We start from the raw sequence: 23,265 nt of genomic DNA, 5'->3' as shown, positions 1-23,265 counted from the left end.
TCTTGTGGGATCACTTGCTATCACTGGAACCACTCTTGGGGAATTACAACCATGACCACCTATGGTTTCCATCCAGTTACAACCACCCCTGAGTCCTTTTGGGACCTAACGCAATTGACCAGTCCCTGGTTCTTACTACTTGCTGTCACTCTTGGGGTTGCGTCTATAGTCCTGTAACTGGGCCTCCTCGGTCCTGTTTCTGTCTCCATCTACAAACCATGCAGAGACCCTTGTGCTGGTTCAACACCCTGTGCAGTTTATTTATAATTGAGTCCCACCATCTTCACAGCATACCAAGCACCTTTACAAGCAGTGGGAGAGCAATCTCTGTCTTCCTCTCACTGCCTGCTTTCCCCCTTTTCACTTCTTTCCTGTGCCTATTTGTGGGCTCTGGCTAGTGGCTTAATTAGCCTTTCTGCCCTGCCCCACAAATTAGGCACAGGTCTGCCTCGTCAGCTCCAATCTGCTATGCCTGACTGGAGCTGCTGTGAACAGAGTGCTGACTCAGGGTTTCATACCTAGCACTCTATCACACACCTCCCCCATATCTAACCACAAAGTTCTTCTTTCCCTGTGCTCTCTCTTCCTTTCTTGAAGATGGCTTCAAGAATACCTAGATAATTTCCATTCTGAGGAGAAATGGTAAGTTCCTCCCTTCCTCTAAACCAGGGGGTCTCAAACTCAATTTACCTTAGGGCCAGTGCTAGTCCTCAAATCCTCTCAGCGGGCCACTAATGTCACTCATGCTGCCCAGAACCTGCCCCCCAAAACTCCGCCCCCCACCTGCCTAAAGCTCTGGGAGGGAATTTGGATGGGGAAGAGGTCTGGGGTAGGGGATTGGAGTGCAGGCTCTGTGAGGGAGTTTGGGTGAGGGAGGGGGTCTGGGATGCAAGCTCTGGGATGGAGTTTGGGTGCAGGCTCTGGGCTGGGGCGGGGGGGTGCAGGAGGAGGGGGTGGGTTTGCAGGCTCTGGGAGGGAGGAGGGAGGAGGGGTGCAGGCTCTGGGAGGGAGTGTGGGAAGGGGGGGTGTGGGGAGGGAGTGCAGGCTCTGGGAGGGAGTTTGGGAGCTGGGGTGTATGAGGAATGGGTGCAGGCTCTGGGAGTGGGTCAGGAGGTGCAGCGCATACCTGGGGCTCCAAGGCGGGGCGGGCCAGGAGGCCTCTATGTGCTGCTGCCCCCGCAGCTTCCCATTGGCCGCAGGGGTGCTTGGGGCAGGGGCAGCACGGGGAGGCACGGCCCCGCCCTGGGGCCACAGGGCGGGGCCAGCAGCCACTGGAGCGAGCAGGCAGACGCAGTTCAGCTCTGCTGCATTGCCGGAGCCCTGGGCCATTGTAAATTGCCTGTGTGGGGGAAGCACCTGAGGGCGGCAGGTGGGGCCAAAGGAGAGACCTGGCCCCAAAACTGCTGAAGCCCCATGGTCCGCATTGGGGAGGTTTGTGGGCCACAGATGGCTCACGGGCCACGAGTTTGAGACCCCTGCTCTAAACGCTAAACCACGTTCAGCGAGAAACTTACCAACTACCACAATACACCTTAAAACTTCCTTCAAGTAGGCAGTTTGTGTTAGAAGCAGCCATACCATCTCCCTATCAATGTGATTCTTGCCTTGCAAATGGGCTAGCTATGCAACCTGGCTAGTCAAGTAACCATGGCATTATGATGTTCTACACTGTTTTCATAACAAGTCTTCTCTCCTTTTTTCCAGTTGGAAAAGCCAGGTGCTACAAAGGGGCTAAGATTGTTAGGCGAGGAAAAGAGTTTGCACATGAAACAGAATACCGTTCCTGTGGATTTAGAATACATCAAGCCTTGCCTCTGATAATGCGCTCCATTTGGTAACTTTTATTCAAAAAGAAGAGACAAGAGAGAGATCTTTTCTGACGTTTATACTGCTGCTCAGAAGCTATAAATCTGTCATTGTGATTCTGAAGATAGAGCAGACCTTTCTCAATACATTGGGTGTGAAACTCCTCTGCTATCAAAGCAGGCCATTGAATTGGATATTGTTCAACACTAATGGCAACATTATTCTCTTTATCACTACTATTCTCTTTGCCTTCTGTACAGTGGTAGGAAAAATGGGTCATCATTTTCAGTATCACTTTTGTACTGGATTTCAAGAACGCTTGCCTTTTCTTCTGCCCTCTCCTGAGGGAACAAGTTCACATGTATATATCTTCCCTTTGATTATCATTTCTGAGAAAGACCGTCCAGCTTCTTTGGAAGATGATTCTGAAGTAGTTCTAGCAAAGAAATAGTAAGTTTTGGTAATTTGCTTACAGTTTTCTCTCTTTCTAACTTAGTTTTCCTTTTCGCTGCTCCACTTGGGAATTAAAACAATACTAAAGAAGTATTGGGCAGTGCTGCAATTAGCAGCCAGTGATTAGCGCTTCCAATTCACACCCCCATCGCCAGCAACTTTAAGTCTGAAAAAAATTAAACTCTAACTGAAAGCTTAAGAACAAAATCAGTGTCAACAAGGAGCATCTATGTTTTTAGTTGCTTTTCTTTTCTTTTTAGTGTTAGTGTACATATAATGAAATCTCCCTTGTATACAGTCTATATGTGATGGATTGGAGGCCTCCCAGAAAAGCAGAGGCTTGAGGGGTGCAGTCCCCTCAGCCCCCCCTTTAATCCAGTATTGTGTGGTTAGGACATAAAAAACGTGTGTTCGTGCAACAAGGTGAGCCAATCCTTGCTTTGAGGCCAAAGGTATGAAAATGAGCAAGTCTGGGGGCAGTGTGGATGCCAATCATCTGGAACCCTCTTGTAGCAACTGGGAGAGGATAATGTTCACGGATATGAGACCCTTCTCAAGGTTCCAGCAGCCCTTACTTGATCATTCATTTGGACTCTTAATCCTTTACTTGAAGCATTTAAATACCTCTTTGGGCTCGGGAGAGGGTTCTAAAAATGTGCTATGGATTTAAAATGAGGCTGGAAGCATGACAGGAGCAGACGGAGTTTATAGCTCATACACAATTCAGAGAAATTGCCAATTCAAATTCTCTGTCTGGGATGATCTGCCAGGTGAGACAGGAGCTTCTCCCAACCAATAGGGATGAAAATGTGTATCCTAACTCATGAGATCACTATTGCTATGCCTCCTTAGCTGCTCCTAAACAATCACGTTCTGAATTGTGCCTATCCCAAGCTAAAGGACCTGCATGCAGCAAAGTCTGGAGAAGGAGAACCATCCTAGGAAGCAGAGAAGTACCTGTTGATAGTGGGGGTGGGGAAGAGGGCAGAGTGAGGGAGACACTACAGAGCATGATACACTGAGATTTCAGCAAAAAGAGAGACTCCCTTTAGGGAGTGTATAACAAAGAAGCAGGTAGTGTATGCCACGCTGCAATGTTAGCTATAGACATGGGCGATGGGTAAGTCTGCGAGTCTTTCACTCAGGTCACAGAAGTCATGGATTCCATGACTTTCCGGGACCTCCAGGACTTCTGCAGCAGTTGGTGCAGCTGACCCCAGGGCCAGCTGAGCAGACACACTGGCTGCGGCTTGGGTGGCCCCAGGCAGTTGGTCCCAGGCACTGCCCCAGAGCAGCAATCCGGAAGCAGAAGCGGTGCCCGGGCTGCCCCTTCCCACATTTCGCCCCCGCCAGCAGCAACAGCAACAGAGCCCCAGGACGCTGCTCCCCCAGCCGCTGAGCTGGCAGCAGGGCTCTGGGGAGCTGCCGTGCACCTGGAGCAGGGGTGGGGCCCCAGAGTACCTCCCCAGCAGTGGCAGGGCCCTGGAGCATCCCCCAAAAGAGCAGCAGCATCCCCTGGAGCGTCCCCCCCAGAGCAGTAGTGTCCGTAGAAGCGCCCCCACCTCCAGCACCTAAGATTTAGTTAGGGTTATTTTTAGTAAAAGTCATGGACATGTCAGGGGCTGTGACTTTTTGTTTACTGTCCGTGACTTTTACTAAAAATACCTGTGAGTAAATCTCAGCCTTAGTGATGGGTGAACCACAGGCTCAAGGAGGCTAGCCCCCAGACTGGCCCTCCCCTTCTGCACGAGCCCCCATCCCTCCTGCCCTGCTTCTCCCGCCAAAGCCCAGAGGCTCCCGCCCGAGGCCACCAGCCCCAGAGCACCAGTGCCACAGCCCAAGCTCTAGTGCCCCTAGCCCCCGAGCACAAGGTGGGAAGCCCCAGCGCCTCTAGCCCTGGAGTGCCAGGTGCCTGCCATGGCCCCAGCACCCTCAGCCCTGGAGCCCCAGGTGGCGCAGCCCCAGTGCCCGAGGGCACCCCAGCGCAGGGGACCTCAGCCACCCCAAGTTCCAACCACAGGCCGGCCGCCCCAGCCCCAGCACGCTTCCCAGAAGAGGAGCAACCTGCCTGGGCTGGGGGCAAGCGGCAAGCAGGAGGAGGCCTCAGGGTGGAGTGTGGGCATGGCCACGCGGGGTGGTTTGGGGAGGCATTGCCTTCCCCCGCCTACAGTATGTACCTCCTATGGCTATAGCTCTGGGATAATCAGCTTTTGGCTTTCTCTGAACATTCCAAAGGCAAAAAGGAAACCTCAATCATTTGGGGATTTCTCTGGTCCCCTCCCCTTGGGTAGCTTGGTTTTTCTGATTGACTGTTCCTTGCTTACAAAAAGAGCAGGGTAGCCTGATTCTCAGCAACACCTTAAGACTCTCTCAAACTCATAATTTGGGTAGGGGAAGCAGCTCTCTTCACTGTGCTTTCAAAACTTACTAAGCATCATGGTAAGATAATTGTAGTTTTTTAGGGGATTTATGAAAGCAGATGGGATTGGGCTGGGATGTGCGGGAAAATGGAACGAGAAACAGACAAGATGACCTAACCTTTTACTTTTACCTGGTTCTTCTCTTGCTGAGTACATGTTTGCAGTTCATTACTGCTAAAATGAATACACTTGTAATATTTTTAAACCGGGGGAGTTGCTGGTCTTTGTCTCTTTCCCCTGTTCTCTTCAGCAGTTCCTTTGCTGTGCTGACTTTGCTGGAAGCAGCAGTGCTTTTGTCCTTCATGCACCTTGTGCTGCATTGCAGCTAAGTGCTCCATAGATGACTTAATCTCTGCACTTTACTTCAGTGTGATACTGATGCTCAGTAGCTCCAAATCAGCTCTTCTGCATAGCCTTCCTCCTGGCTCATGTTTGCTTCCTGGTGTTTCTCTAAAATAGTTCCTCCCAAAACTGATGTTCCCCCTTCCAGGCTCTGTCTGTGCAGATTGTATATATAGGAAATGCTGCAATCTGACGGGTCTGATTTGCACAGTTTCCTTCAGTCCTTTCACAGAAGTGCTCTGAAATGGGGAATGGCCATTTTAACAGCCTCTGAGATGCTGTATTATGAAAAATGTCAGCTGGGGCAAAACTGTGTCTAATTCCTTTGGTTGAGTAATTGAAATAGGAATAGTTCAAAATGTGTTTCATCCACATTTCTGTTCCCTTCTAAATCTGTCGTTTTTCCTGACTTGCTTCCTCAGGAGCAAGAGATGGAAGCAGAGGAGCAGGAAGAAAACTGTCAGTTTGATCTGGAGAAGATGAAGATCACAGAGGGAGGAAATATGGTAAGCAAAAGGCCTACTCAGTCTGGTAGACCTACACATCAGGAACAAAAGGTAGAAGAGTAATGTTGTCTTGTGGTTAATACGTGGGACTGGAAGAAAGGGCATCTGGATTCTATTCCCAGCTCTACCACAGATTCTGTGATATTAGGCAAGTCACTTAATCGCCCTGTGCCTCTGTTTCCCCTCTGTACATTCGGGAAGATACTTGCCAAACTCACAGAGGAATTGAGGCTTAATTTACTGTCCGAAATTCTTGAGTTTTAAATTACTTTATACAAGCAAAATGTTGTTGAGCTGTTCAGTTCTAAAATGATGATTGTGCATGAACTCATGTAATTCTGTATACATCTGTCCTGTGGTCTGGGTGACATAGTGAGCTTTTACATGATGCATTTTACATCAGGCCGCTTAGTTGCCTAAGTATGGATTTAATAGTCTAATTTTTGGCACCTTAAAAAAAAAACTTGGCTGTATTTTCTAGAGGTTTGCCCTGTCTAGTTTCAAATGATGGGGCTTTTGCCACTACCTTTAGCAAGCTAATTTGCAGTCTAATAAACAATTACGGATAGTCAGCCTAAATTTGCCTTTTATCCCTTTCATCATTTTACTCTCATTCATACCCTTGGGTACAGATTAGATCATTCCTTTCCCTTCTTGTGAGTGCTATGATTATGAGATCTAACACTCGTCCTCCTTTTGCTGTCACTTTCATTTTTTAATGTTCTTTCCTGTCACTCTGGACATTTCATACAGTTTTAAGAGACCCCCCTGACTCTGGATTTCGTTACAAATGTGAAACTCAGGCCAGGCCCTGTAGGGGAGGAATGGTGTCCAGTGGGGAATGGGTAATTGGTTTTATCTATCATCTCTATTAAAGATTTTGAAGGAGTAAACAGCATGTTCATGAAACTTGATGTCAAAGAGTACAACTCCTCTGTAGCATCCTCTGCTGGCCAGGGATGGCTCTGCCGCACTCTGCCTCAGTTTCCCCTTCACAGATTCCCAGGAATAATCCCTAGAGGCATATGTCCAATAACCACACCTCTTCTTGGTGACTGGGTTATTAACATAAAATAAATCCAAAGTGAAATCGATCCTCACCCCTTCATTCCCTGTGGAGAGATGTGATGGGGAGGTTCCAAACTCATCTTGGGACAAGAGACTGTCTGCCCTCTCCAGCCACTCTCCTCATAGGGATGGATGGGGGTGAGCTCCAGGAAGGAATTGGAAACAATCTTTTTTCTGTCCATGAGACTCCTACTGCTATCCCCCTGTGGATTGGTTGGGTGATTCCCTATCCCAATCACTCTGGGGCAGGTGTGTTGCCAATACTAGAGAAAATAGAAGTACTCAAGGGGAAAAACAAAAGTTAAATAGATCTTGGGAGGGGAGAATAACCAAAACTGCAGTGTTCAATGGGAGGGAGAAACCTGGAAAACAGAAAGGCCTAAAGAGCCATAAAGTGAGAAGAAGCAAATAAGACATACATTTGGACTATCAGATGGTAGCAGAATAGGCCAGTGCAATTATAAATGAGACACACTCACACAAAAGTGGCACAGATCAGGAAGGCAATAATCCCTCTGTCTCTGATGCAGCTGCATCAGGAATACTGCAGTCAGTTCTGTTATAGGCCACACTCAGCCTGACCTGGGGCCAGTTCAGCACCCTGAGGTCTTCCCTAACTTGTCACCTGGCTGCAATTGCCCGGGTGGCTGCCCGTATGCAAAATAACGAGGGCATTCCAACCGTTCCCTTTTCTGCCTTCACTCAGCCTGTCCCAAAGCATCCCTTGCACAGAGGGGTGCTGTCGAGGCTGCCACACAGGGTTTCCCGTGCCAGGGATACTCCTGTGGCAGGGAGCTTTACAGCCCACTTGGATTGGCTCAGCTTGGGCAACAGAGCTGAATCCGGTCCCTGATTACCAGAAAGGTATCAAGGAATTAGAGTTCAGAGGAAAGCAACAAAAATGTTCACAGGTCTGGCGGGCCATGACCAAGGAAAGCTAAAAAGTGCCACTTTGGAGGGGAGACAATTTTCTACAAGTATTTGAAGGGTGCAAACACGGAGGAGGCAGAGGAATTATTTAGGTAGGCATAGGGGAGTATTTCTATGAGCGATGAGATAAAAAAAGGGAGAAATTTAGTATGAATATCAGAAAAGACATTCTGAGAGACCTACTAGGATGTGGAATAATGTCCCAAGGGAAATGGCAGGGGTACCATCGCTTGGAACACTTAAAACTACACTGAATGGTGCACTATTGTTCTGTAGGGAGCAATCTTGCTCTGGCAGAGGGATAGACTTAGGGTGACCAGACAGCAAATGTGAAAAATCCGGATTGGGGGGGGGGGGGTAAATAGGAGCCTATATAAGAAAAAGACCCCCAAAATTGGGACATCTGGTCACCCTAGATACACTAGACACGACATTACAGATCTGTTTCACTTCCAACTTCAATAATTCTACGACAGGCTCATGAACCTTTCAAAGGTACTTGGGCTGACTTATGATTCCACCATTCACACTTGTCAGAGGGTTCGATACAAGACCAGGTGAAATTCAATGATTTCCACTAACTTCATGTTGAGAATTTAGGTTTCTTGGAAACCAAAACCCAGTTGGAAGGAGGGAGTGGTTAATAATTCTAAGGCTGAAAGGGAGGAAATTGTTCAAATAAAATAAATAAAATAAAAATAAAAACTCATTCTGTTCCTCTTCCACTTATTTTCTTGCTTGTCTCCTGCATCAGACACACCATGATAGTGGTGTCTTGTGCAGGCACAGTACAAGGATCCTACCCACAGTGTTGGAAGGACTTCTTATTCTGCCTCTGCTCCCTGCCCTGTGACTGAGCGGTCGGATTGTTGCAGGCCAACAGGCACTGAGTAGGAATTCTTGTTTCAGATGCTGATGACTTTCGATGAGGTGGCTTTGTATTTCTGCCAGGCAGAGTGGGGGCCTCTTGGATGAAGAGCAGAGGGAAATCTACAAGGATGTCATGCAGGAAAATTATGAGACTCTGATCTCCCTGGGTACAACTCTCATATATGTAAGAAGCTTTGCAGTCTCTGAAGTGTCTATGGTCAGCTTCTGCTCAGTGTCCTTCCCTGCTCCTTTAGAACTAGAAAATCAGTCCCTATGGTACCCAGAATCAATGCAAGAACAGACCATCCTCTCCCTACCACTTCCCTTTCAAAGGACGATTCTGAAATACAGCAGTGGAGCTAATTCCCAGAGCTTTCTATTGGGATAGAATAGAGGGATAGACTAGATATGACGTAACAGATCTGTTTCACTTACTCTCACCATTGTATTACCTACTAAGACTGGCTTTGTCTTTGCAAGAGGGAAAATTCCTGTGGGAAGAGCCATAGGGTTCATTCTGAATACAAAACCAGAGAGACTCTGCAGGCTTAGAAATGGGCAAGTGATTTAATTTTTTACACTGTGTCAGTTGTCTTATTTTCCTGGGTGTAGAGATCCCTGATTCTCCTTCAGAGATTACAACACATCTCCCAACAGTTACTTACTCTTCCAGCAGAATTCGTGACAATGTTCTCTCTACTTGGATTACACCCTTGCCTCTAGTAAAACAATGTGGGCTTATAAAAATCATGACCATTCTTTGTGACGAGCACTCAAACATTAGCCAGCTGTTAACATATCTTTTCCAATGTCCAGGATTTCCGATTCCCAAGCCTCAGATGATAGCCCAGGTGGAAAGAGGGGAAGAGCCATTTGTCCCAGATCTCCAGCACTCTGAGGAAATGGAGATCCTGATGGTCGACTGCACAGGTGAGGCAACGAGTGAAGTAAAAAGCTGGGATTCTAATAATAATGTCTCTGCTCTCTTTCATCTTGTTAGCTGATGTGCGATGGCCGAGTCTGTGTCCCGTTGTCCATGTGCAATAGCAAAAAGAAAATGTCATGATTCTTACCCTGAATCATGGAAACAAACCTGATAATCAGTTTCATTATACAGTCACAAACACCATTTCTAATAAAAAAAAAACAGCTTAACGTCTCTATTAGAAAAGAGAACAATTTGATTTACCAAAGATTAAAAATAAGTTAGCTGTCTGATTCTCCCATGGTGGTCATGGATGGCAGTAGGATAGGTGTCTTGAAGTGGTAAAGCAAAATAAAATAAAATAAAATAAAATAAAGGGGGTGGGTGTACAGTTAGCTAATTTTGGTCTTCTGAGGAAAAAAGTTGCTGCCCTGCTACCACATCCCATGATCTATAGCAGAATTTTATTTGTTATATCTTTGTGCATGAGTCCTTGAATCTTTATCCAAGAATTTAACCACTATTCCCTTCACAGAGTTGATTAGCCTGCAAAAGTAAACATGGTTGGCAGAACTATCCATTTTAGATTCTCTTTATACTCTCTCCATATCCCATTATCTCTTCTCCCTTGGCTGCTTACTCCTTCTCAGGGTCCCTCGGTCTCTTGTCTCTTTCACTCCTCTTCTCTCCTCCCAAAGAACCACAGACTTAAGTTACATTTCTCAAACAAGAACCACAGAGAGGTGTGAACTGGGTTTGGAAGTGAACGAGGGAGCATTCTTGCCCCTTCCTGCAATGCACCTTAGGAGTCATTTAGTACAGTTCTGCCTTTGTTTGGCTGTCTCCATCATTCTTCCTCTTTCTTGTTTCCTCTGCTTTCCCTTGTCTCCTGATCTCCATTGCACTCTGGCACAATCTGATTTATGCTATTTATCCCCGTCAGCCCTAGAACCTAATTCTAGCTCCTACAACCCTTCCTTGAAAAGGCCTGAGTGATATCTGGACCTCCTCTACAACCCTGATCCATTCCGATCCCTCTCCTACCCATTTCCAGAACCCCAAAAATCCCTTTATTGGCCAGGCTTCTTATTCCACTGTCCCGCATCCTGCAAACAGAACCTTAACCCTTGCCAGATGCCCTACAACCTTCTCACAGGAAGGCCTGATAGCTAGGCCTCCTTCACCACAAACCTAATCCATTCCCTGTCCCACCCATCCACAGGTCTCAAGTTTCATCTGTCCACCCTGCAAGCTTTTGGAGAGAGAAATTCTTCTTCCATTTGCAAACCACGCTAATGATTGGGTTGAACTTTGAAGATTTTCTTTAAGGAAACACCATAGGAGACTCAGGGTGGGATCCACTAAGGGACTTAGGTGTTGTAATACTGAGTGTCACAGCACCTAACTTTTAGGCGCCTAGAAAAAAAAATACAGGAACAACACTGTGATCCACATAGCCTGAATTAGGCACCTTGGTTCCCTGTACAATGACTGAGGAGAGCTAGGTGCCTAAAAATACAATCCACAAACGCTAGCAAGCTAGATGTGGACTCAATCTAGCCAAAGGGAAATGCTGACCAGAAGGGTGTGTACTAAGCTTCACCCTTCTCTGAGACACCTAAGTCCAGGGAGCAGGGAAGCGCCTATATGTGCTTAGCGATCCACGAACAGGAACCAGCCACATAGAGTCAAGTTGCGTAGGCGCCTAAGCTGCTTCTTGAGGGAATGCATTAGGCTCCTGCCTCGCTCTACACAAAATGGCCAGAGGAGGAGGTATTGGTGGTGCCCACCTTACAACTTTCAGGTCAGTGATTAGAGCACTCACCAGGGATGTGGGAGACCTAGGTTTAGTTCTCCCCCCTCAGGCAGGCTGGGGGGAGAAAATTTGAACAGGAGTCTCCTACCTCAGGAGAGTGCTCTAACCACTTGGCTATGGGATATTCCGCCGTCTCTCCTGTGGAAGCTGTTCCACTGTGGATAAATAATTAAAGTGACTGGAGCAGGGAGCCTGGACCCAGTGTCTCCCACCTACCGGTGGTGGTCCTAATACTAATCTACAGAGTAATTTCACTCTCTCCGGCCCCAATGACTGGATCCAAAGTTCAGAAGCCGCTTGTCCAGTTTGCTTCAAACTTGGTAGAAATCGTCTTCCTCAATCGCTGATCAAACCTCCTAATTTTGAGGCCAATTTGACTTTTTTTGTGAATTCTTGGCCTGGATGCCAAAATTGAGCTAATGATGGAACCCCAGTTTCTGCTTTCTCTATAGAGATTACCATCACTCCCTAATAGAACTGAAAACTGATTCCATTACAAATTGCTTCTGGCTGTCACCACTCCCAAATCCATGCTTTGCAGACCGTGAATTGTGTATTCACACAGGCACAGAGAACAAGTAGTGGGGAGTCAGGCAGTAACAGGACACCACTCATTTATGTGTGGCGGGAATGGAATGAAAGAAAGGTGCTGATTTTTATTTTTTAAGCAGATGAAGACAGAGAGCACTTAACATTCAGACCTGTCCCACGTCGCTGCAGTGTGGTGCACATATGGTCATCTGTCAGTGGGGTTTTGGGGGGATTTTTTGCACTCAGAGAAGGAAAGAAAGGGATAAGGAGTGGTACCTCGAATCCAGAAAAGAAGGTGATGGTTTTCTTAGACATTCGCTGTATTAGAAAAGGGACGTCACGTCACTGAAGGATGGATGGATTATGAATTGTCCGTTTTGAGAGAAACTAATTTATAAACAGGCTCCCGTAGTGGTATAAGCAGGCATCATATGCCATCCTTAACACAGCATGCTTCCCCTGGCATGGAGGATAAGTTCACCAATGGCTACCAGCCAAGATGGTCAGTGATGCAACTCCATGCTCTTGGTGTCCCTAAGCCTCTGACTGCCAGATGCTAGGACTGGATGACAGGGGATGGATCCTGTGATAATTACCCTGTTCTTCATTCCTTCTGAAGCACCTGGCATTGGCCACTGTCAGAAGACAGGATACTGGGCTAGATGGCCCATTGGTCTGACCCAGTATGGCCGTTCTTACGACAATTTCCAGATTCTGCTCACCCTTTCCCCCAAGTACACTACATCCTCGCTCCTCCCACCCCAATGCCTCCAGATGCTGCAAAACAGCTGATTTACGGCAGGCGGTAGGTGCTGGGAGGGAGTGGGGAAGCACTGATTGGCGGTGCTCACCAGCGGGCAGTACGCGCTGGAGGGAGGGGGAGGTTCTGATGGGACTGTTGGTGGGTGCTCAGCACCCACCATTTTTTCCCGTGGGTGCTCCAGCCCCGGAGCACCCATGGAGTCAGCGCCTATGAATCACAGGGATACATATTGTATAAACACCAAATTTTTGATAATTTGAGTTATGTAGTTGATTATATGGTAGTTAAACAATAAAAACTTTTTTTTTTTTAAGTTTTTCTTCCAAACTTATCCCTTTGAAGTTCTGAGTACATTAGAATTTTGCATTTAGTAGATTACACAAACAGGCGTAAGACCCAACACACTTGTGTTCAGTGGTTTCCCAATAGCGCCTGGATTGTACTCCTTGTGCCAGATTCCCTTGCTTGTATGCGTGTCACCCAATGATGATAATGGGGTTGCACATATGTATCCGAATTTTGTCTCTTAACTTCTTGTCATGGGCTCATCTGAGTCATTGGAGCATCTTACAAAACTAAGCTCATCTAATATTACAGCAGTCAAATTAATATCAAAGACTGGCCCACCTGGGCTTCACACTGCATAATATAAACAAAAAGTCTTTCAGTGATTTAAACCCAAAGGTGCAATCAGAATTAGGCTCTTCCAAGCCTGGCTTCTTGGGATCAGACAGGAGAAAGTGCCTTTACTCCCCTATCCTAGTTTCACCTAGAATTAGGCCCTGACAGATGCAACCAGCCTTTTTTATCTAACCTGCTGATCCCTGAGTGACCTCTGCCTGCTCCTGGCCCTTCTTGCTGTTAGAGAACCAAGTCTCACTTGTTCCCCCAGTAGCTGATACTGGAAGGCCTCTGTAGGTCCAGACTCGCTCCCTCCCCCGCCTTTTTTTAAGAAAGGACAGTTTCTTAGGGCAGCATGTGCCAAAGGAGCAGGATCTCTGGCAGGGGGCAGTGAATGCCTGGTACAGCCCATCACACTTACCCTAACATGGGACCTATTTTGAAAACAGAGGGCTGATGCTCTTACTACTACTGTGCAAGGGCCATATCTATTTCATTACTGTTTAATAGTCTTGGTGACCTCTGGCTTGTGTTTAACTGTGGAAAGTAAAAATATTTTGAAAAGTATATTTGATAGTTAACCCCACAGACCTTCCTACTACTTGCCCATCTCCACTAAGCAACCAGTACACCAGAAACTCACCGACAGCTGTGCTCTTCTTGTCCCTTGCTGCTGCTTGGCCGAGAGGAGGGAATCAGGCCGAGTAACATGGATAGAGGCAAACTACATTAGGAGAGGAAGAGACATTGTTAACATGAAAGAAGTAGTATAGGTCCAGACTTTCTCCTCCCAGTAGCCTTCACTCAACCTCCACCTGCCAAAAGTCAAACCCTCTCTCCTCCCTGTTCTAGCAGCATCCCAAGCCCAGGAAATTAAATTAGCCATTCCACATTCAATCTACAGAAAGCATCTTCCCTTTATGTACTTTTATACAAAACAAAGAAAATTCAGGTAGTCACCATCACAACAGGTGTTTTCCCTCATATGTCATACAATTAAAATGTATCATGCCCAGCAACTTTTTCTCACTTAGAGCTTGTCTACATGTGGAAATTGACTGGACTAGACATTCCAGAATAGCTCTCCCTGTGGACATTCTATTACAGGGTGTATAAAAATGGATTTTAAAAAACAAAGATTTTATTTTAAAATGAACCTATTTAAAATTAAATTTGACATTATGACAACCTATGTTAAGGCCAAGATTTACTGTAATCTATTAATATCACTTAAATTAAATGAAAAAATTAAGCAGTACATGTTTGCTACCAAAGTTTTAAAGACAGTCAAACTGGCTAAGCATCTGGAACCAGAATTTGTTGAAGTGCTAAACTACCTTTTGACAGCAGTAGTCTCTTCTGTGGGTGCAGAGAGTAGTTTCTTTATTTCAGTTTATTCAACAGGTTCAGTGGTTTCTTAGGAGTAGAAAAAAACTGGAAGCTTGTTTTCCTCTTTCAGTCTGTGAATAAAAACGAGTTGTGATAAGGTGAGATCTACTACAGGTAGTTCTAAAATCTTGAAGGATAAGGTGACCAGATACAATCACTTCAATTCACTAACTGTAGATATACTTCATTTAATTTTTTCTGCACATTTTAATTGAATTCCTATTTCCATCCAGAGCTTGACAGAATTCACAAGTAAAAATTAATAATATCCAGTAAATACAAAATCCATCATTCACAATTTTTACATTTATGTTAGAAAATGAAGAATGCGAATAACCATATTAAGCTCTATAATTGCTTAATAAATGTGTGTGCACCTATATATAGTGTATCCTCCTGGCTAGCAAAACGTACCACCAAATTTAATGTAAAGACTATATAGAGTTGCAAATCAACGTGTTTTAATGGTTAACAACCAATGAGAATCAGCTTTTCTTTAGGAAAATAACTAAGTTACAAATGCAAACCAAGATTAAAATTGATCATTTAAATCAAGGTTTCCTGCTTGCTGATTTAAATCATGAGTAAAATTGGTGATTTAAATTGCTTTGTTTTAAATCAATCCACCGTGCTATGTTCCAGAATAAAAGTCAGTTTTATTCCACAATAACTAGTGCATTTCCACAGCAGAGTAATTATTCTGGAATAAAGTGATTTTTATTCCAGAACAGTATTCACGGGGGCACTATTACAGAATAGCTTATTTTGCAATACCTATTCCAGTCAATTTCCCATTGTAGACCAGCCCTTATACACTGATTTCAGTCTCAAATTTTGTATCAAATTTATCATTTGACTGCACTGTGTATCACTTTTTTGCTGAAAAACATCTCACCAACCTTTCCATAGAAACTTTCAAAATCTCTAGATATAAAACCTGGTACACAGCTGTATTACTGGACTCAAAGTCAAGAGTACTAAATTCTATTCTGGGCTCTCCTATTGACTTGCTTTGTGTAATCTCTGACTAGTCATCACGTAACCTCTTTGTACCTCTGTTTCCCCATCAGTAAAATGGGGATAACACCTCTACCTCAGAGGGATGTTGTGAGGCTTAACATTTTTAAAGCTCGAGGGAGCTCAGCTAAAGGCACTGCAGGTATAATATTATCTTCTGCAATGTTTTTCCTTCAAATAATAATTTTGGACAATTTAAAGGGACTGTAAAGCAAGTATAAAAGAGCAAAAGACTGCCTTATCTCCAGATTCCTAACCCCCTGTTCCAACCTTCTAGACATGCTGTTTTCTCTCAAATATGCCTTTCACACAACCTATTCCTTAAATACTAAAAATGCCTAGACCCAAAAGTGATCAAAGTCCCATCCTACCTCCCTGGGATGGGTGTCGGGGAGAAGTGCACAGAAAGGAAAGGGGTTTAAGTGAGAGAAAGAGAGGGAGACTGATTGCCAGACTTTGTGACAAAGTCGTACTGGAGAAACCAGGTGGGTGAGCTAACATATTAGACTGAGACAAACTTTTGAGCTTACACGTACATTTCCCAGAGCTGAAGAAGAGCTCTGTGTAAGCTTGAAAGCTTTCAGAGTAGCAGCCGTGTTAGTCTGTATCCGCAAAAAGAACAGGAGTACTTGTGGCACCTTAGAGACTAACAAATTTATTTGAACATAAGCTTTCGTGGGTAATAAGCTTGTCTCTCTCAACAGCAGAAGCTGGTCCAAAAAAAAGATATTACCTCACCCACCTTGTCTCTGTAATACCCTGGGACTGACATAGCAACAACACTGCATACATATGTATCTGAAGAAGTGGGGGGGGGGTTACCCACAAAAGCTTATACCCAAATAAATCCCTTAGTCTATACGGTGCCACCAGACTCCTCATTGTTTTTGTGGATACAGACCAACACGGTTACCCCTCTGATACCGCATACATACAAAGCCCTATTGCTATTCTGTGTGAGGTGACTATCAACACCTAGCCTCCCACCATCATTCTGTAAAACAGCAAGAGCTGACTGCAGAAATGCCTGTTGCTGACTGGCTGCAGTTTTTTTGAGACAGAACAAAAAGCCTGTCCCAAAGAGCTTAGTCTTCTAGACCCAAAATGTTTCTTAAAATATCACAAAATTGCCTTACAAAGCATGGTTTTAAAAATATATAAGTTTGGGGGTTATTTGTTTCCCCTGGGATTTTTGAGCCTTTATGACACATCCAGGTTATACAGTCAAGCTCTCCTCCACAATCGTGAGGGCTAGAAACTTTTTAATCTTAAAATACAAATAAACTGAGATTTGCAATCATTTGACTCCAGGAGCTGGGGCTTTAAGTAGCATACCAGAGAGCTGGCAACTTTGCAAGGAATGGCTTCCACCACCATCATGTTTCCACGCTGGGCACAGCCTGAAAATTCAGTAATGTTCCTGGGGGTGTCCACCCCCCCTTGCTAAGATGGCTGCTGTGACTGGCCCTCACTACTTCCCGGACCATGCTTCCCCTAACGTGCCTGGAGCCGTGACTGCCATGGTGTGATGAGTCTGTCTCCCAGCAGCTTTGACACCTGGCCGTATCCGCTCCTTGCCTGGCGGGGTAGATCCCCTCCCTTAGCAGCGCTGAGGTATTATATTACCCCGCAGGCTCGCTCCTGGCTCCTCCCAGGAAGCGTCCTTTGCCCTCCCAGTCTCCAAGCAGGAAGCTGCAATCTGCCGTGTGAGTGAGATCTGCGGGGCTGCAGCGCATCCTCTCTCCCAGGGGCGAGCCCGGGACTGGAGGCTGCAATCCCTGTCGGCGTGTTCTTGCAGGTAGGTAAAACGGGGCTGTGGAAGCGCGCCCGTGGCGGAGCTGAAGGCGCGCAGGGGGAGGCGTGCCGGCATTGGCTCCCGAGGCTGGCTCTCATGGGGGTGAGGCAGCCTGTACGGCCAGCATTCAAAAACCACCGCAGACCCGCCCCACGAGAAATCACTCTGCGCTTCGAAGCCGTGTGACTTCTAGCAAACACATTGTGTTTTCAGGATGCGACTTCTGAGAGTGGCGCAGCGACCTGCAAACTGGCCCCTGTGACCTTTCCAGAGTGGGAATTTATCCAGAACCCAGCTGAAAAAATGAGGGACGTTTCTCTCTCTCCCCCCCCCCCCCCCCCGCGCCTTTCCATTTATTACCCTTCCTCCACGGTGCTCCCAAGGATGCCATCCTGTTTCTGTGCCCCTTTCCCGAGGCACAGAACAGGATTGTGACCCTCAATTCTTGCACCCCTTTTGACGTTTTCCATTAGCCTTTCCTGTCCCCACTCCCTCCTGCAGCCTCCACCTTTACACGGCTTGTCCCCCTTCTCCAGGGACCATCTGTCCTCCTGTCCCTTTGCAGATTTCCGTTTGAACCCCCGCTCCATGTTTTTTATCTCACTAGCACTCCAGCAGGCAGCCCTCTCCTTCCTGGCCCCCCTCTCCATACACACCCCAGCAGCTCCCCAATTCAGGCACCACCATCCTGCCACAATACAGCAGGATTGCTCCCCCGATTACTGCACCCTTTTCTGGTCCAGCAGCATGGTCTAGCATACCCACAATCCTCTTATTCTTGCATCCTATCCCCCTAGCATTTTCCAGCAGGCCACTTCCACCCCATTCCTTCAGCATCTCACCCTAGCATCTGCTAGCACTCCACCTGACCTAGCAAGCTGCTGCTTCTATGTTCCACTGTCCCCACTCAGCTGACGGGGGAATTGCAATTCTGGAATGCCTCATACCCCCTGCTTCACCCCCTTGCTGAATTATAGTCTCCCATCCTTACAAAACCGTGGGAGTTCGTTCCGCAAGCAGCGTGGGACTAGAGGATCTAGAGATATCACTTTGCTGCGTAAATGAGACTGAATCTCCTAGTAGCCAGTAATGGAGGCTAGAATGACAAGGGATGGTGCAGAGTAGAGACCTGCTGCTCCTGAGTCCAGCTCTGTGTAAGCTTGTCTCACTCACCAACAGAAAGTGGTCCACTAAAAGATACTACCTTGCTCACCTTGTCTCCCAAATACAAGAGTAATACTTGCCAGGCAGACTTGTGCTATTGAAGGATATACACCTCTACCCCGATATAACGCGACCCGATATAACGCCGTAAAGCAGCGCTCCAGGTGGGGAGGGGCTGCACGCTCTGGCGGATCAAAGCAAGTTCGATATAACACGGTTTCACCTATAACGCAATAAGATTTTTTTGGTTCCCGAGGACAGCATTATATCAGGTGTACTTTTCCCTATGGCAAAAATCTCTTTCAGTGGGAGCAGAAAGTGAGCATTATTCAGTGTTGGGAAAAATATACACACTATAATTGGATTGCTTCCTCAAAATCTAAGCTTTGCCCTGTAGTCCCCAGGGTTCACAGTGTGGAGAATGGAAATGTTACGCTGTCCATTCTCCTGCAGATTCCAGGCTCCTAAGGATAGAAAATGGCTTGCTGAAAACATGGATCTCCACAGTAGAGTAATCCCTATAAACCAAAAATATCTTGGCTGAGCCATAAAAAGTACATGTAGCTGAGTGGAATTAAAAGCAAAATGATAAACATTTATTAAAACTCCAGCTATGAGAGTGGGGGAAAGTTTACAGACTCTTACTCTCTCCTTGGTCTCCTGGCTCAGGACAGAACGAAAACACCCTAGAATATGCTTTGCTAGTGGCACACAAGAGTACTAAAGAAAGGAGGGAGCGGGGGAGCCATAGGATTCACTATCTTTGCCTCCCCTGAAGAGAGTGACACTTCATTCTCTTTGCCTGCTCCAGGTTGGCCAATTAGCTTACTGTGGATCTCTCTGCTGCTGTAGCACTGTTGAAGGTTGAGTATGATGGGCAGCCCCTCCTCTCTGCTGCTGCCTGATTGCTTATATTTTCATTCATGGTATTTCCATTGTAAGCTTATATACTTGTTAATATCCAATAATACGGCCTCTGAATACAAGTATTGCCTGAATGTTGGGGTGTTTGTCCATCCCTAACTAATTTTTTTTTTTTAGCAGTCCCAGCAGTTACAGCCTTTGGATCCAGCCAGTAGTGGAGCTGTATCTCCTAGGAGATACTCTAATGCTTTTTAAAAAATACTACTGTAGACAGGGTAAGTTTTAGTTATAACATATTATGGTCATGGTGAGCCGTAGGACTGCCCACTCCTCCCTTTGGTTTTCTTCCTTCCCCATCCTCCTTTCTCTCTTTGGGACTTTTGATGTTTCCCTCCTTCCCTTTTTCTTGCCATTGTGTCTCATCTGTTCTTCTCTGCAGCAACTCCCAGTTCCTGTGCCCCTCCTGCTCCTCTCACTACCCCTTGCTACTTAGCAGTGGGATTGTCCTTGGAGCAGCAAATACTGAATGGAGAATGCTTGTTTTAGGTACCATTGGCATTTTATGGTGTGGTTGTGGTGTCCTAGCAGGGCTTTATGGCAAAGGGCTGATGGAACTCAACAGGGATGTCATGCAGGAGAACTACCAGAATCTCGTCTCACTAGGTAAGGAGTCACCTTTTTTATGAGCATCTCTGAAGTGACTTCATTTGCTCTAGCACAAGGTTCTTTCCTGGGGGGGATCAGACCCTTTAATCCTCAGAACCTGGGTGCGACTCTCACCTCCCATTTAGAAGGATTTTCAGAAGTGCCGTTGACAGCCCACTCCTGTCCTTGTCTCTAATACCTGAGCATACAAACGTTGCTGGAAATTCCTGGGTTTGCAACGCACTTCTACCTGGGACTGGCACCAACTTAAAAAGGGAATCTGGGATCTCTTGCTGGCTTTGTATATAATATTATTCTCCCATTAAGAGGGATCCTTGAATCTCTTACACGGATAAAACACATCTACCATCAGAACCGTTATCTCCCAAACGGTATCCTGGAACACTTTCCCAACCATTCAGGTGACTCATGCCTTCCAGACTACTGCTTTGCTCCCTCCCCTCCCCATTAGAGCAGCTGGGCTTAAAAACATCGTTTGTGACAAGCATTGGTTGAATATTTAACAAGCCATGATGTTTTCTCTCTCATGAGCAGGTTTTCCAATTCCTAAATGTGACATGGCCTCCCAAATGGAAAAAGTCAAAGAACTATCTGACTCAGGTCACCAGGCTTTCAAGGAAACAGAGATCTTGAAATACACCCCCACAGGTGAGGAATAAGCTGAACCAACTTGGAAACACTCAATGAGTAAAGTAAAAGAAGTTGGAATTCCAATAGCTACTGTGAGCTCATGGTTCTGCCTCATGTCATCTTGTTCCGTTTTGTAATTAAGAGAACTGGTTACAATGTAAGAAAACTATCTCCAGGGCAAATATCAAGGATGGCTTTCTGCCCTTTCTGACTCACTTCTGCTAGTATTGTCTACTGTCACCTGTACTCTGAGTGTTAAGAAGAGTGTTAAGAAGCTGAACTCATCCCCTCCACTCTTATTTGGGAAAGACCTGACTTCTGATCTTCAGCAGTAGTCACGAGTCCTTTGCAAGTCCTCTTTCCAAAGCTTCCTTTCTCCCAAGCACAGGGAATAACCATGTCTGGAATAATCTTCTCTTTGCCAGGCGATCACAGTGGAGAGGAGGAGATTCCTCAGCAGGAAGATTCTGCAAGCATGGAACTGCAGCGGGTGTTTTCAGTGAGATCTGGAGGAGACCTATCCCAGGGTCCTGACCTGGGGAAAGCCCATGTGAGTCAGCACAACTCAGCAATGCCACAGAGAGAGGACCCTTCAGAGAGGAAACCAACTGAATCCACTCACGGTGAACGAGACCTCCAGGAGCAACAAGAGGACGTCGTCCCCCGACGAACACCCCGATCAGAGAGACCAACCATATGTTCTGAATGCGGGAAGGGCTTCAGTCGAAGCATACACCTGATCCAGCATCAGAGAATGCACACGGGGGAGAGACCCTTCAAATGCACAGAGTGCGGGAAAGGCTTCAGCCAGAGCTCGCACCTTATTCAGCACCGGAGAATCCACACGGGCCAGAAGCCCTACACATGTCACGAGTGTGGGAAGAGCTTCAGCCAGAGCTCCAACCTTATCAAACACCAGAGGATCCACACAGGACACAAGCCCTACGTATGCACTGAGTGTGGGAAGATCTTCAGTGATAGCTCCACATGTATAAAACACCAGAGAATGCACACGGGAGAGAAGCCGTACAAATGTCCCGAGTGTGGCAAAAATTTTAGCCAGCGCTCACACCTCATCCAGCACCAGAGGATCCACAACGGCGTCAAGCCCTACACGTGCATGGAGTGTGGGAAGAGCTTTGGCCAGAGCTCCGATCTGATCAACCACAGCAGGACCCACACCGGGGAGAAACCCTACAAATGCACTGAGTGTGGGAAGTGCTTCAGTGGGAACTCCAATCTGATCAAACACCAGAGGATCCACACGGGAGAGAATCCCTACCACTGTGCTCAGTGCGGGAAGTGCTTCCGCTTTCAGCCACAGCTTGTGCGGCACCAGAAACACCACGCACAGTAGGGACCACCATTGCTGGGAAGAGGGGGAATACGGCTCTCCTGTAGGGAGAAAGCCAGCTGAGCATTGCGGTGTGATGTGGGGAGGGAGCACGTCCTTAGTGTGATGATGGTTCGAGCCATTGTTTGGGAAAGGGTATGAAGCACCACAATAGGAGGAAACTGGGAAGAGTTAAGTATTCAGAGGAATCATGGCCTTTTATTTTTAGTAGTGATAAGGGTAAAACATGGATCAAATCATAACGCTTTCTCAATACATTGATCAGGCTTTGGCATCCTGGCCCGACTTCACCCTGGCCTTGTGGCTCCCTTCAGAACCCAAGCTCCTGTTTCCCACTTTCTGGTACATTTTTTAGATATTAGTTCCTATCGATTATATTTATTTAACCCCACTCCCCCAACCCCACATTGTGATAGTACTTGGGCCATATCCTTGGAACTGTATTTGCTGAATAAACGGTAGTGAAATTAATGTGTCTGTGACAAATACGCTGCTGTCTGACAACTTAGTCCATGAGAGCAAGTCAATTAACATCCTAATAGACATTTCACTTAGAAAGATGCTTGCTCAAGTGCCCTTGTGGGTGGCACTTTATGAAAATTATAAAGGTGTAATTAGTATGTAGGATGAATTTGTTTTAACTGTGATCTGCTAATTGACAATTGGTGAACAGGAGGAGGATGACATGCATTGAAAAAAAATTAAGCTATTTGTCCAACTTTAATTTGAAACTAAATGTGTTCTTAAACTTTAATATGAATTTTAATTTCATAATTCTGTTTTTTTTCCCCCTTGAATAAATCTTTTTTTAACTTAAACCCCCATGAATCTGGAATTGTCAATTGTTATGGTGAGGAGATCGTGATGTATATTTCTAAGGCTATGTCTACACTAGCACTTTTGTCAGTAAACATTTTGCCAGTCATGGGTGCAGGGAAAAAACACTCCCCTGAGCGACATAAGTTACACTGACAGAAGTTATGTGGACAGTGCTATGTCAGTGGGAGATGCTCTCCTGCCAACATAGCTACCACTGCTCGTTGGGGGTTGTTTAATTATGTCGACGGGGAGAGCTCTCTCCTGTTGGCATAGAGCAGTTACACAGGAGACCTTACAGCGGTGCAGGTGCAGCAGTACAGCTGTGCTGCTGTAAGGTCTGTAGTGTAGACATAGCCTAAGAGTAGTAACGTGCTGTGATTTTTAGTTATAAAGTCACGCCATGAAGGAAGTTCAGATTTTCTGCACAGGAAGATGTGGGGAGGCAGAATTGTCAGAATGGGGAAAGAACTGACCACCGAGTATGTTTTCCTAAAGCATTCTTTGCGAGAGGGAAAA

General features: G+C 46.2%; 1 protein-coding gene and 1 long non-coding RNA gene across 5 annotated transcripts; one reads left to right on the top strand and one right to left on the bottom strand.

Moving 5' to 3' along the window:
* Window positions 1-8,949: 8,949 nt before the first annotated feature.
* LOC128847225 (uncharacterized) lies at window positions 8,950-17,096 on the bottom strand. Its single transcript, XR_008446879.1, has 4 exons — window positions 16,793-17,096; window positions 14,389-14,511; window positions 13,695-13,775; window positions 8,950-9,469 (listed from the first exon to the last, which is right to left on the bottom strand). It is a non-coding gene; the product is annotated as an uncharacterized LOC128847225 (long non-coding RNA).
* Window positions 17,097-17,150: 54 nt separating this feature from the next.
* LOC128847199 (zinc finger protein 239-like) lies at window positions 17,151-22,748 on the top strand. 4 transcript variants are annotated; one of them, XM_054046577.1, is made up of 5 exons: window positions 17,151-17,255; window positions 19,461-19,555; window positions 19,827-19,943; window positions 20,481-20,594; window positions 21,002-22,748. In XM_054046577.1, exons 2-5 carry the CDS (start codon window positions 19,525-19,527, stop codon window positions 21,931-21,933), a joined length of 1,194 nt encoding a protein of 397 aa, XP_053902552.1. In that variant the 5' UTR covers window positions 17,151-17,255; window positions 19,461-19,524; the 3' UTR covers window positions 21,934-22,748. The 4 variants fall into 4 exon arrangements, with proteins under 4 accessions (XP_053902552.1, XP_053902545.1, XP_053902560.1 ...); XM_054046570.1 differs by having other exon boundaries at window positions 17,156-17,255; window positions 19,458-19,555; XM_054046585.1 differs by lacking the exon at window positions 19,461-19,555 and having other exon boundaries at window positions 17,156-17,255.
* The last annotated feature ends 517 nt before the right edge of the window (window positions 22,749-23,265 follow it).

This window comes from Malaclemys terrapin, chromosome 1 (genome assembly GCF_027887155.1).
Source record: "Malaclemys terrapin pileata isolate rMalTer1 chromosome 1, rMalTer1.hap1, whole genome shotgun sequence".
Lineage (NCBI taxonomy): Eukaryota > Metazoa > Chordata > Testudines > Emydidae > Malaclemys > Malaclemys terrapin.
Note: the sequence above shows the minus strand (reverse complement) of the source record. Positions and strands in the feature narration are given on the sequence as shown.